General features: G+C 37.8%; 1 protein-coding gene across 19 annotated transcripts in view; it reads right to left on the bottom strand.

Moving 5' to 3' along the window:
- The window catches only part of ADAM22 (ADAM metallopeptidase domain 22), a 238,194-nt gene that overhangs the window by 182,586 nt on the left and 40,881 nt on the right, over positions 1-14,727 (bottom strand). For all 19 annotated transcript variants that reach the window (XM_044767786.2, XM_070507864.1, XM_070507943.1 and 16 more), the window contains exon 3: positions 14,017-14,093. In XM_044767786.2, coding sequence (XP_044623721.1) covers positions 14,017-14,093 — 77 coding nt within the window. The remainder of the gene's footprint in view (positions 1-14,016; positions 14,094-14,727) is intronic.

Raw genomic sequence — 14,727 nt, 5'->3', positions numbered from 1 at the left:
TTTTCAAAGAACCACCTCTTAGTTTCATTGACTTTTTTCTATTGTTTTTTCAGTCTATTTCATTTATTTCTGCTCTGATTTTTATAATCTCCTTCCTTCTACTGATTTTGGGCTTTTCTTGTTCTTCTTTTTCCAGTTCCTTTAGGTGCACTGTTAGATTGTCTATTTGAGATTTTTTTGTTTGTTGAGGAAGGCCTGTATTGCCATAAACTTCCCTCTTAGAACCACTTTTGCTGTATCCCTAAATTTTGTCATGTCATATTTTCATTTTCATTTGTCTCCAGGTATTGCTTGATTTCTCTTTTGATTTCTTCATTGATCCAATCTTTGTTCAGTAGCATTTTGCTTACTCTCCACACATTTGTGGCTTTTCTGGTGTTCTTCTTGTAGTTGATTACTAGTTTCATATCGTTGTGGTCAGAAGAGATGCTTGGTATTATTTCAATCTTCTTACATTTATTGAAACTTGTTTTGTGCCCTAATATGTGACCAATCCTGGAGAATGTTCAATGAGCATTTGAAAAGAATGTGTATTCTCCAGTTTGGGGATGGAATGTTCTGTATATATCTACTAAGTCCATCTGGTCTAAGGTGTCATTTAAGGCCAATGTTTCCTTATTGATGTTTTGTATGGATGATATATCCATTGGTTTAAGTGGAGTGTTAAAGTCCCCTAATATTATTGTTACTGTCTATTTCTCCTTTTATGTCTGTTAATAATTGCTTTTATATGTTTAGGTGCTCCCATGTTGGGTGCGTAGATATTTACAAGTGTTATATTTTCTTGTTGGATTGTTCCCTTTATCATTATGTAGTGCCCTTCCTTGTCTCTTGTTACAGTTTTTGTTTTAAAGTCTATTTTGTCTGATATAAGTATGGGTACCCCAGCTTTCTTTTCATTGCCAATTGCATGGAGTATCTTTTTCCAAACCTTCACTTTCAGGTTGTGAGTGCCTTTAGGCCTGAAATGTCTCTTTTGTATGCAGCATATATATGGATCTCGTTTTTCTATCCAATCAGCCACCCTGTGCCTATTGATTAGAGCATTTAGTCCATCGACATTTGAAGTGCCTATTGATAAATACGTACTTATGGCTATTTATTACTTTTTTCTGGGTGTTTTAGTAGCTCTTCTCTGTTCCTTCCTTCTCTTCTTGCTCTCTCCCCTTGTGGTTTGATGGCTTTCTTTAGTATTATGTTTGGATTCCTTTCTCTTAATTTTTTGTGCATTTAGTATAGGTTTCTGATTTCTCATTACCATGAGGTTCGTATATAATAACCTATGTATAGAGCAATCCATATTAAGTTGATGGTCTTTTTACTTTGACCTCTTTCTAAAAGCTCTACTCTTTTACTCCCCTCCTCCCACATTTTATGTTTTTGATATCATATCTAACCTCTTTTTGTGTGTATCTGTTATGCTATTATCATGGAAAAAGGTAATTTTAACACTTTTGTCTTTTGACCTTCATATTATCTTCATAGGTGGTTGATCTGCTATCTTTACTGTATTTTCACCTTTACCAGTGATTTTATTGTTTTTTTTTAATAAGTTTCTTATTCCTATTTGTGGTCTTCTCTTTCCCACTTAAATAAGTCCATTTAGCATTTCTTGTAAGATTGGTTTCTTGGTGACAAACTTCTTTAATTTTTGTTTGTTTTGGAAACTCTTTCTCTCTCCTTCCATTCTGAATGATAACCTTGCTGGGTAGACTATTCTTGGCCATAGGTTTTTTCCTTTCAGCATTTTAAATATATCGTACCACTCTCTTCTAGCCTGTAAGCTTCCTGCTGAGAAGTCAGCTGATAACCTTATGGGCTCTCCTTTGTATGTCACTTGTTGCCCTTTTTTTGCAGCTTTTAGTATTCTCTCTTTATCTTTAATTCTTGACATTTTAATTACAATGTGTCTTGGTATGGGCCTCTACGGGTTTATCTTGTTTGGTGCTCTCCGCACTTCCTGTACTAGATGTCTGTTTCCTTCCTTAGGTTAGGAAACTTTTCAGCTATTATTCCTTCAAATAGATTCTCTGCCCCTTTGTCTCTCTCTTCTCCTTCTGGGACACCTATAATACAAATATTAGTGTGCTTGATGCTGTCCCAGAGGTCCCGTAGACTGTTCTCATTCTTTTAAATTCTTTTTTCTTTTTTCTGTTCCACTTGGCTGATTTCCTCTAGTCTTTCATCCAGCTCACTGATCCTTTCTTCTGTATCATCTACTCTGCTATTGAGTCCCTCTAATGAACTTTTCACATCCAGTATTGTATTCTTCATTTCTGATTGGTTCTTTTTTATATTTTCCAATTCTTTGTTGAAGTTCTCATTGAGTTCATCCATTCTTCTCTCAAGATCAGTGAGCATCCTTATGACTTTTGGTTTGAACTCTTTGTCAGGAATATTGTTTATTTCTATTTCATGTAGTTCTTTCTAGGGGTTTTGTCCTGTTCCCTTACTTGGAACTTGCTCCTTTGCCCCTCATTTTGCCTCCGTCTCTGTGCTTATATCTATGTATTAGGTAGGTCAGCTACGTTTTCTGATCTTGGAGAGGTGGCCTTATGTAAGAGATGCCTTGTGAGGCCCAGCAGTGTGCTTCACTTTTGTCACGAGTTCCAAATGTTCCAGGAGTCACCCCTGTGCAGGCTAGATGTGTCCTTCTTTTGTGGCAGGGTTGTTCTTGCTGCAGGTGCCCAGGGAGGCTAGGCTGTCCCCCTGGCTGGCTGGTTGTAATTCTCAGCTGCGTATAGCCACTATAGACCCTTCTGCCACTTTATTGGGCATGGGGAGCCCCAGCACAGTTGGCTGAAAGGTCTAATAGCACATTCCTGTTACAGTTTTTCTGTTAAGAGAGATGGTCCCTAGCGTGGCTGGTTGCTAGGCTCAGGGGCTTAAAATTGCTGTAGGCCTCCAGCCTGCAACATGGTTGTCAGCTCTCTCAGAATTGCCGCTGAGTGGGACCAGCCCCAGGCATTGGAGCACCCAATTGTTTCAGGCTTTGGAAGGTGGGGCCAATCTCCCATGTGGCTGTTTCAGAAGCACAAGTCTGCTGCAGCTGAAAAGCCCCACCACTCACAGGACCACACACACCACCAACACAGTTGTGCCCCATTTGCACACCCTGACCCCCTGAAGTGGAACCAGTTGCCCCAGTGCAGAGCCCCCACACACTCCATTAATGCCACACATGCTCCACCTGCTCCTTGCACACGCTCTGCCCCAAGAGGTGGACCTATTCGCCTGGCTATAGAGGATCCAGGCACCCCACCTATGCAGGCCCACAAGTTGACTGAGGGCTTGCTGTTTAGTTGGGCCAGTCCCTAGCATGGGCTGCCTGCCCTAGCTGAGTTTGATTAAATTGATGCTCTAGTGGGTGGGGCAGACCCTGGGCTAACAGGCCAGGGGAACAACTCCAATGGCATCTGCCAGCATCTGTGTCAGCAGACTGTACTAGGTCACAATAATGGCTCCTGTCAATGTCTCAGTCCCTGGAGAGGTCTCACCTCTCACCAGATGCATCCACAGCCTATCAGGTGAGTGTCTTCACCAAAGGACTATGCACTTTTCTTTCTAGTGATTTCAGATTGCTTTCTGAAATGGGTGAATTTGTGCGTGATCCCTTTAAGAGCCAGGTTTTCTTTTGTTACATCCAATAGCTTTTCTGGGGGTACTCCCCATTGTTGTCAGTAGCCAGCAAAGCCAGATATTATGAAACTTGTCTCAGTTGTGCTGAATCCAACAGCTGCTTATAGCAGTAACAGTCCCCTGCTCGGATCCTCCCACTCCTCCAGCAAAGACTGCATACCTCAGGATTGTTCCTGGCCGGCCATGAAGCACCACAGCTCAGAAGGTGGCTTTTTTGTCTCCAGAAAGGAACTTCTGCCTCTTTCATCTCAGTCAGGACTGTCCCTTGTTATGGGGGTTCTTTTCATCATTTTCAGTTCTCCCTCGGGGTAATTGTTCCCAGAGTGGCTGTAAATTGGTTGCGTCCATGGGAGGAGGTGAGTTTACAGTCCTCCTACACCACCATCTTAACATCAACTCCTCTGCTCTCGCTTTTTTTAACAATCCTATTTCTAGAACCAGAGTGGCTTTTTCTGGTCCCAGCTCAGTCTCAGCTCATCCAAACACTCACTCTGCCCAAAGCCGGGTAGGTCCAGGGCCTATAGTAATCATTCTAACTATAAAAATACTATTTATATGATATTTTCCTTGAAAAACTAAGGAACATAAATAGTCTTGCTTATTGAATAATTCTGCAATTATTTTATTTACAACATAAATAATATGCTAATAAGTGTTCTAAAATCTCCAGATTCCCATATTAAAAGAGCAGGTAATACTACAAACATCTCAAGGTCATATTAGACAACCAGATGAAAGATAATGTGTCTGCAGTAAGGCTGTACTTTAAAAAACAAACCAGAAATCAGAAAGCTTAAATAGACTGGTAATTTGAAGGAGTATAGGGACCTGACTCCACTCTGCTCAGCTTTGATCTATCCTTATTAAAGGGTTGACTTAAGCCTTGCCCAGCTTCCTCTTTACCCATGAGTTTGGCCTTCTGAATCCTATAAAAGGCTCCAGACCCCAGAGTCCAGTTGCCTTTAGAATTCCTTCCAAACTCCCCTTCCAAAACAATTTTCCAGGTCTTAGCTTTAGGATGGGTCTCTGCATTGGATCACTTTCTGGCTATTTGCCAGACATATTCAATGGCCCTTTCAGTGCCTTTCAATCCAGTTCCTCTATCTATGCTCTGGGCTTTGCAGACAAGGGCTATTCCACTAACAACCAAGGGTACCCTGGGCTGAATCCAGGAGACTTTCTGCCTGTGAGAAGAAGTTACAATGTCCAGTTTTAGAATTCCCAGTTTAAAACTACCACTTTTCAACTTAGAACAAATAAGAGGAAATGAAATATGCTTCAGATAAGGTATAAGATATGTGAAGTCTATATAAAGTTCCTTAGGGTATTCCACTAATGGTAAAATCTTATACCTTAAAAAGTGTCAAAACTTCAATATATATTTCAAGGTAGAGTTCTGTTATGAACCAAAGAGCATAAGATCATAACCATGAGAAGCACAGAACTCTTTCCAGACTTTCAATGGACATGGAACCGAAAACCTGAAAGCCTAGCAACTATTTACACTTGACACTATCCCTCCTCCAAAATAGAACTTATGGAAAAACAGCTGTTGCCGTGCCATTAAAAAAAAAAACAGGGGATGGCCCCGTGGCTGAGTGGTTAAGTTCACGTGCTCCACTGCAGGCGGCCCAGTGTTTCGTTGGTTTGAATCCTGGGCGCGGACATGGCACTGCTCATCAAACCACGCTGAGGCAGCATCCCACATGCCACAACTAGAAGGACCCACAACGAAGAATATACAACCATGTACCGGAGGGCTTTGGGGAGAAAAAGGAAAAAAATAAAATCTTTAAAAAAAAAAAAAAGTCCACTTTGGAAAACAGTTTAGCATTTCTCAAAACAATTCAACATAAAACTACCATATGACCCAACACTTTCACTTCTAGGCATCTACGTAAGAGAAATGAAAACTTATATTCACACAAAGACTTGAATGTGAATGTTCATAGCAGTATTATTCATAAAGGCAAAAAAAACTGGAAACAACCTAAATGCCCATCGTCAGATGAATGGATAGACACAATGTGGCATATCCATACAATGCTTTCATACTCAGCAATAAAAAGGAATGAACTATTGACACATTCTACATCACAGACGAACTTCAAAAACATGCCAAATAAAAGAAGCCAGCCACAAAAATACATATTGTACGATTCCCTTGATATGAAATGTCCAGAAAAGGCAAATTTATAAGACAGAAAGTAGATCAGTGACTGCCTGGAGCTGGAGATAGGAATGAGGATTAAGTAGAAATAAAGGATCTTACTGGAGAAATGAAAAGTGTTTTAAAACTGATTTATGATAATGGTCGCATCACTGAGTAAATTTACTAAAAAAAAAAATCATTGAATTGTACAACTTGAAATAGATGAATTTTATGACAAGTAAAAAAACTTCAATAAAATTTTTTTAAAAATCAAAATTGTTTAATTTTATTCAACAAATATGTTCCTAAAAGTTCGTATGTTATATTTGAGGTTATATTTGAGAAAATAAGCACAAATAAAAGTAACATTGAGAAAGAGGATTTACAAAAATAGGTGCAGGAGAAATTTTAGAAATTATTTTCTAAAAGGTACACACAAATATATACTGATAGAGCTTAAATGCTCCATGATGTGGACAATTCTTAGGGAAAATGCAATTTCTCAAAGGTGGCTTAAAAACAAGTAGATGAATACATCAGTATCCATCAAAAATTATTTATGAAAAACTTATCTCTCAAGAGGGTTGCAGGACTAGTCAGGAGAAAGACAAGGACTTTCAAACATTAAAGTATATGTATATAACTCCTAAACTACACAAGATAATGTTTCAGGGAATTTTTGTAGCAAAAAAAATTCATTTTACACAGCTTTTCAACCCTGATAGAAAAAAAGATCTGAACAGAGATTTCTCCAAAGAAGATATACTGATAGCCAACAGGCATATGAAAAGATGCTCAACATCATTAGCTATCAGAGAAATGCAAATCAAAACTACAATGAGGTATCACCTCACTCTGGTCAGAATGGCTATAATTAACAAGACAGGAAACAACAAATGTTGGAGAGGGTGTGGAGAGAAGGGAACCCTTGTTCACTGCTGGTGGCAGTGCAAACTGGTGCAGCCACTATGGAAAGCAGTTTGGAGTATCCTCAGAAAATTAAGGATAGATCTACCATATGATCCAGCTATTCCACTGCTGGGTATTTATCCAAAGAACTTGAAAACACAAACGCATAAAGATACCTGCACCCCTATGTTCATTGTGGCATTATACACAATAGCCAAGACTTGGAAGCGAACTAGGTGCCCATCAAGGGACGAACGGATAGAGAAGATGTGGTATTTATACAGGATGGACTACTACTCAGCCATAAGAAATGACGAAATCCAGCCATTTGTGACAACATGGATGGACCTTGAGGGCATTATGCTGAGTGAAATAAGTCAGAGGGAGAAAGTCAAATACCGTATGGTCTCACTCATAAGTAGAAGATAAAAACAACAACAACAACAAAAAAACACATAGCATTGGAGATTGGACTGGTGGTTACCACTGGGGAAGGAGGAAGTGGGGGAGGGCAAAAGGGGAGATTAGGGTCACATGTGAGGGGATGCACTATAATTAGTGTTCGGGTGGTGAACATGATGTAATGTATCCAGAATTTGAAATATGATGTACATCCGAAAAAAGTAAAAATTAAAAAAAAAAAGACTAATACGAAACTCTTTTTTTTAACTTTTTTTTTAAGATTGGCTCCTTTTTTCTTTTTCCTGCTTCTTCTCCCCAAAGCCACCCAATACATAGTTGTATATTCATGTTGTAGGTCCTTCTGGTTGTGCTATGTGGGATGCCACCTCAGCATGGCCGGATGAACAGTGCCATGTCCACACCCAGTATCCCAACCGGTGAAACCCTGGGCTGCTGAAGTGGAGCGCGCAAACTTAACCACTCTGCCACAGGGCCGGCCCCACCAATCTCATTTATGATTGCTGATGCAAAAATTCTATAATATAACAGCAAATCTATTTTAGTAGTTATTAATGGGGTACCCGAAGAGATTGGATCCTAACATTTTCAGCTAGAAACTGCCTTAAAATCAGTTGCAGCATTCTAAAATGGAAACTAGAACTTGCAATTATCAACCCTCCCTTTTTTGAGGGGCCAGCCCCCTAGTAAACCCTTGGAGTTCTCTGAACTCTTGGGAAAGCTTGAACCAGTAGAGAAAAGCAATTACGCTCTCCTCAAGGTGTTAAGTGCAGAGTTGTGCCACTACATGTTTGTTGTTTGTCAGACTGCCCCATTCCTGAAAACTACTGTCTACCCTTGTCTAAGCACTGGATCAGAGGAAATAAGGAGCCAGAGATAAAGCAGGAAGCCTATGAAATCCTGATCTATTCTTCACCTCGTGCAGGAGGAAAGCCTGTGACAAGGAAATAAATGTATTTGGTGTTCTGGGCTGTAGGCATCCCACATGGGATATTCTCTTAAAACTGAATAAGCCATACTTTGGGAAAAGTACTGTCAAGATATGGGAGTCAGGTCAGATAGTAACTCTGAGAGTAGGGGTCCAATTTCACTTTCTGAGAGTGGATGCTCCCACTGCTTTTCACCTTGAGGCAGAATGTAAGGTGCTTTGGACCAGGGAAAGAAAGGACTTTCCCTTTTCTCACCTGGCTCTGAGAAGAGGATATGTCTGTGCTCTCCCAGTGGTGGCACTGACCCATTACAAGAAGGCTTGTGGATGGTTTGGGCTTGTGGGTCCTTGGAGTGACCACACCTGGCAGATGTGAGCTGCCATCACTGGTGGAGGGCAGCTGTGCCCAGTAGAGCAGCTGTCATGAGGGTCACTGTAGAGGCTCTATCAGAGGCAAGTATAGAGTGGAAAGATGAAAGACTAGAAAACAAATCTCAGAAACAGTTGAGGGAAACACTTGTAGATAGAGGTAACTTACAGCAGGAAGGCCAACAGAGGCGTGCGCCATAATAATTTATATAAAAACAGAGGGTGTAATTCCATTTTATAGTCACCACGAGAGAGGCCAGCAACATAAGGACTCCAACAATGAATTATGCAACATGACAAAGTAGAGTTTATCCTCTACAGTCAAGAATAACTTCTAATAACAGGAAATATTAATGCAATAAATCACAATAGGTCAAATAAGAAAATCCATATGTTTACTTGCATTAACTAGAAAAGCATTCAATAAAATCTAATACCTATTCTTTTTAAAAAAACTAATAAACAATATACGGAATACTGCTTTACCATGATAAAGACTAGCTCTCAAAAATCAATCATCAACATAATACTTAACAATGAATACTAAAGATACTTCTATTACCAAAAGAACCAAGACAAAAATGCTATTATCACCAAATAACAGAGTTCAGGAACTTCTAGAAAAAGCATTAAGGTGTGCAATAGTATTAAGAAGTACTTTGGAAAGGGGAAAACAAAGCTCTCAGGATTTTCCAGTCATGTTATTGTCAAACTAGAAAACCCAAGAGAAACAATGAAAAACCAATAGCAATATTAAGAATGACACCAAAAATTAATTATAAAATATGATGAAAAAATATCCACAGTAGCAACAAAAACTACAATTCCCACAAATATGTTCTACATGAAATGTGAAGGCCCTATTAAAACAAAAGTACTAAATTTTACTGAGAGACATAAAAAAGATGCTTAAACTAAAAAAAAAAAAACACGATATTAATGGAAAGACTCAATACTATAAAATGTGTACTTTTCTCAAATTAAAATATAGCTTTACTGACAGTCTAATTAAAATTCCAAAAAGACCAACAAAATTACCCTAAATTTCCATATTAGAAAAGACAAAAATATCCAAGAAATTTTTCAAAAGAAAACTAATAATGACAGATTTTTCCATGCTAGATATTAAAACAGTTAAAAGTTACAATAAATAGTATGGTGGTATTAGGTCCAGTAACTAATGAATAGATCTTCAGAAGAGACTGCTTTGAGAAGACATTAAAATATGCAATAACTAAATATGATTATTAAAGAATCATAAGTCAGTGGAAGAAGGAGTGAATAACACAACATACGGTGTGGAGAAAATCAGTAGCCTCTGCTTAGACTATCATCCAAAGTCTTTTCTGTAGCCTCTAAGGCCCTACATGATTTGGGTCCTACTACCTGTCAAATTTCATGTAATAACTCTCTTGGCTCACACTGTTCCAGCCTCCTAAGCCATCTTCCTGTCTCTCAAACATGCTTAGCTTATTCCTGCCTCAGGGCCTTGACATATGCTGTTCTCTCTGCCTTGGGGGCCCCTTCAGTTCAAATGTCATATCCTCAGAGATGGCCTGTTCCTGGTAACCACCGCTCAAATAGCACCCTCCTCTCCATGTCAGGCACTTGCTATTAACAGCACTGTCACTCTCTGAAATTACTTTATTTGTTAACATGTTCATTATCTTTCGGACTAGAATACAGGCTCCCTAAGAGTAGAGTGCTTATTTCCTTGTTTCTGCCAAGACTTAAGGGTCTAGAGGAACTCTTAGCAGTTACTAGAGGCCTAATAAATTTATATATGTGTGTACATACGTACATACATACACATGTATGTGTCTGTGCGTGTTGTGTACATATATGTGTGTAGTGCATATGTGTATAAATACATTTATATACATATATGTGTGTATAAAATGAAGATAAGAATCTCTATTGATAAGGCCTATTCCATACAGATTTGTCTTCTACACAATTTTATACTAAATGTGTGTGGTTTGTTTTTGTGAGGTCACCTGTTGTAAAGGGATCAAGGAGTACTGAAAGGAAATTTTTTCAATATTCTTGCTTTGCTTTGGGCAGTATAACTATCCACTACTTGAAGAACAGGAGAGACATTTACAGGAAAAGAGTTGGCTTGAATTGCTCCAATAATATAGTGAAATGTCTTTATCGAGGCTTTTTCTTTCTGAAGAATGTTTCACAATAAAGTATAATACCAGTTGCTGACCTCTGGAAAAGTCCAATATAGCCTGAGGACTAGTCTGACCAGGCCAGGCCATATGTTTGGTTTTATTAATACATATGTCCTAGAGAGTGAAATTTCACAACAGTGTGACCCCTGAAGAAACTGAAATTGCTTTCTACCCTTCATAATCTTGACAAAACAAGAACTGGCTAGGCTTTTCATTTTCAACTATTCCATATTCTTTATCTGCCTCCTGTAGAAGGTACAAAACAAAGGCTGAAATCTTGTACAATTTGGTTATAGATAATCTTGTTTATTGAACATTCAGAAAGAATATTATGTAATGATACTTTTCTTTCCATACCAATCTAAAAACAAAACAAAACAACAAAAAAACTCCGCCTGTTCCACAGCCCTAGAATTTCTTTGGAAGAAAAAAAGCTTTTAAGGAGCATAGCCAAGTTTTCACCTTCCTGCTCCTTAAACAACATAACTACAAGACAATATACAAGCTAAAACCAAGAAATAAAACCATTCTCCATAAAAATAAGAAAAAAAAAATCTTCGTTTCAAATCATCCTGGCTCTTATAGCATAAAGAAATCAGCTACCTGCTGCTATGTTGAATATAGATCCCAGGCAAGAAAAGAAAAAGCACTTTGCATATTCCTCAGGCCAGCAACATCCATTTATGCTATTATTTTATCCTTTGTACTTCTTGAAATGCCTAATTTTCATTGCAATAAGAAGAAAAATGACCAATGAAGGTTTTTTCCAGTATGTCAAAAGAAATTCTGCTTCACCCTTCGTTTTCTAAGCTTCATGCTCTGATAAGTATGGCCAGATGTGTTTCACCTTCAGGAAGAGAACATTTTGGGGCTCAGATTTCTCCAAAGGAAGTGAGGTGCTTTGGGCAGAATGGACAGGAATAAATATCCTTTCTTTGAATATTGAAAATCAATGCATTACTAATATCAGCAACCAGAAACCAAAGTGGGGGCTATCTACAAGAACAACGATTTAAAGGAGGGATGGGAAAGAGTCATTGACAGAAACCTAGGAACCTGACTTTCCAAATCACAGCTAGATAGGTAAGCTCAGCTTTTAGAAGCTAGTGCCAAATACTCATCCTCTTTTTCTTTTTTGCTGCTTCACTCTTCCCCAACCGACAGCCTCCACCCTCATCTGGTCATCCTCTGTCTCCTGGCTAATTCCAGCCTCTGGTTTCTGAATCAATCTGACTTCCCACCCTGGAATTTAGCACCTATTCTGTACAAAGGAGACAGCAGTGAAGGAAAGAAAATCTCTGCCCTCAAGGAGCTTACATTCTGGAGGGAGGAAAAAGACAATACACAAAATAAATCGTTAAAATATAGAGTATTAATTGACCATATGACAATGCTGGTAGTCAAACTTTTTGACCTGCAAAAATGGCAATTTCTTGTGAGTCAACCTAAATATTAAATGATGATGAATATTATTGTAAAAATACAGCAGGGGAGGAGAAGAGGTAGTAGGGTGGATGGGGGAGTGAGGGCAGAGAGGGTTAGGATTTAAAATAGGGCAATCAGTCTACAAGTGGTAGAATGATGTAAGATTATTTTTCTACTTTTTCATTATGTTTCTAAGGAACACGCATTTCTTTATAACGAGTTTTTTAAAACTTTATAATATTGAAGTTGCTGAAAAACTGAAATGAGTCATTTAAACATGTAAATTTCAGAGTATTTACATCAAGCAGGACTTTAAGATACAGATCACATTAACACAATCTTAGTCACGCCCTATGAAATTAGGTTAAAAAATACAGTATGGTATAAAACATTTAATTATACATGTTCTAAGCTTTAATTTTAAAAACACGAAATAAACTGTATTTTAATGAGCATAGTAGAAATGCAATTTATGTTACATTTTTAAAATACACATGAGCAAAGAACAAACAACTCCTATTTTTGGATCACCTAAATAGTCAATTTCCATCTAACACAATGCTTTTCAGTATCTAAATTGTTTGCGAACTACAAAAATGTGGGGAGAAGGGAGAACTACTTACAAAATGTACGTTTGAGACGGCTTAATTATGAAATAAACCAATACATGGCTTAAGCATTAACACAACAAAAATGGTATTACCCCAACTTTGTAAATAAATTCCATAAAAATTAGGATGCTAGTAAAATTAAATATTAAATTAATCCATTGAACATGGACTGAATTCTAAAAGGAAGAAGTGAATTCTCCTCCTGAATACTGACTGACCCAGCCCAGTAACCTATCAGTTCATACAAACCCGTTCCCCTAAAGAAATCTCTAAACCAGCACTGACCAACAGAACTTTCTGCAATGATGGAAATGTTCTGCCTTGTCCAATAAAGTAACCACTAGCCCGCATGGCTATTGAGCATTTGAAATGAGGCTAATGAAAATGAAAAACAGAATTTTTGACCTTATTTAAATCAATTAATTTAAATTTAAACAGCCACAAGAGGCTAGTGGCTACCTATACAGATAGCACAGCTCTAAGTCCTGCCTCTTACATCCTTTTTTAATTAACTCATAGTCTTCCAACTAGCTGCTTCCCCAGTGAAGACAACTTAGGCTGTAGTTTTTACTCTGAGTCTACCTTTCTGTCCTTGTGGCCTCACACTGTCTTCCTGAGCTGTTGCATAGCTGATTTCGCAAAGCTGTGGGCCAGTACTGCTCAGCTCAGAAACACTGGCTGGCACAGCCCTGGTTTCTTCTCACTTGCCCATGATAAGAAGTGGGATACAAATGCTTTTTTAAAACAGTGAACAGATAATTAAATGTCCTGTAAGACTTTTCAGACACTACACTTACCCAAAGGGAAGAGATTAAATCCAGTGAATTATCAAAAGGCACTTCCAAACCTAAAATTCTAGGTAGACAAAATGACAATTTCCAAAATTATATTGTTACAGAATAATCCCAGTACCCTAAACCTGACAGAAATTGACTCCCAAATCAAAGCATCTAATGGCATTATTAGGAATCACACACATGATGCATGCAGCCAGTCCTCTGAATCACTGAGCACAAAGGGTAACTTTCTCTTTTCTGCTGTTCTTAAGAAAGACATTTTAATACCCAAAGTATTATTTTCACAATTTACTGTCATTTATAGGAATTTAGATCACATATATTCTAAGCAAAATATTAGAGTAACTCTTGCCCTCCATCTTACATTCTTAAAGCTGGTACAGCTGTTCAATTTCAAATGGATATCCATTTCCTGTTATTTGCCAGACTTTATAACTTACAGTCAATAGACATAATAATTTTAAATGTAGTATTTAACTGATATAGGAAGGTGAAGTAAAATATAGTAAGAAAACAAAACTTTACAGAAGGATAGGAAAGTGGATTCAATGTGTATCTGACAAAAGAGTGCAACTCAACAAAGACTTACTGATTTAGCACGACATCAAGAATAAATGACGTTCCAAAGGCATCAACCTGGAAGCTTGCCTGGTCAACATGAGTCAACTGCAATAGCAAAAAGATGAAAGGCATTTATTATTCGGCCATAGCAATCAAATAAGCATTTCTTATGATCATTCAAAAGGTTTCTATTATCATAAATTAAAAAAAACAATTCAACATGGAGAGTAAATGAAAACAAAGTAAAATTTGCATCTTCTCAGAAGTCAAGCATTCACCAAACTGAAATAAAGTACCTCCTAATAAAGGAGGGCCAGTCACCTGCCTTTCTGGTTTATCTCAAGTGGCTAAATATTTCACTTCCATGAAGACTACACTTCAATCATTTCATTCTATATTAGACGACTGGCTCCTTTAAAATTAAGGTTTGTACTTTAAAAAAGAAATAGGGAAAATATGTTCAATTCAAGAGTAAAATAATATGGTGAACATGATCTGTTTACAACAAAGATATGTAAACCTCTAAAAAAAACCTTTTTCATCCTATCTCAAATACATACTTTAAAAATAATATTTCAGTTCCAATTTACCAAACATAATTTCATAGAAGTTTCCACATCTTCCTAGGAGCAAAATTAAACCTCTCTCTAAAGCATTACCTATCAAAATTTTCTTGGAAAAAAAAAAATCATTATTTCCTATGCCATTCTAGGAACTCCCAGAAAAATTCACAAGGGAC

This window comes from Equus asinus, chromosome 1, assembly GCF_041296235.1.
Source record: "Equus asinus isolate D_3611 breed Donkey chromosome 1, EquAss-T2T_v2, whole genome shotgun sequence".
NCBI classification, from domain to species: domain Eukaryota; kingdom Metazoa; phylum Chordata; class Mammalia; order Perissodactyla; family Equidae; genus Equus; species Equus asinus.
Note: the sequence above shows the minus strand (reverse complement) of the source record. Positions and strands in the feature narration are given on the sequence as shown.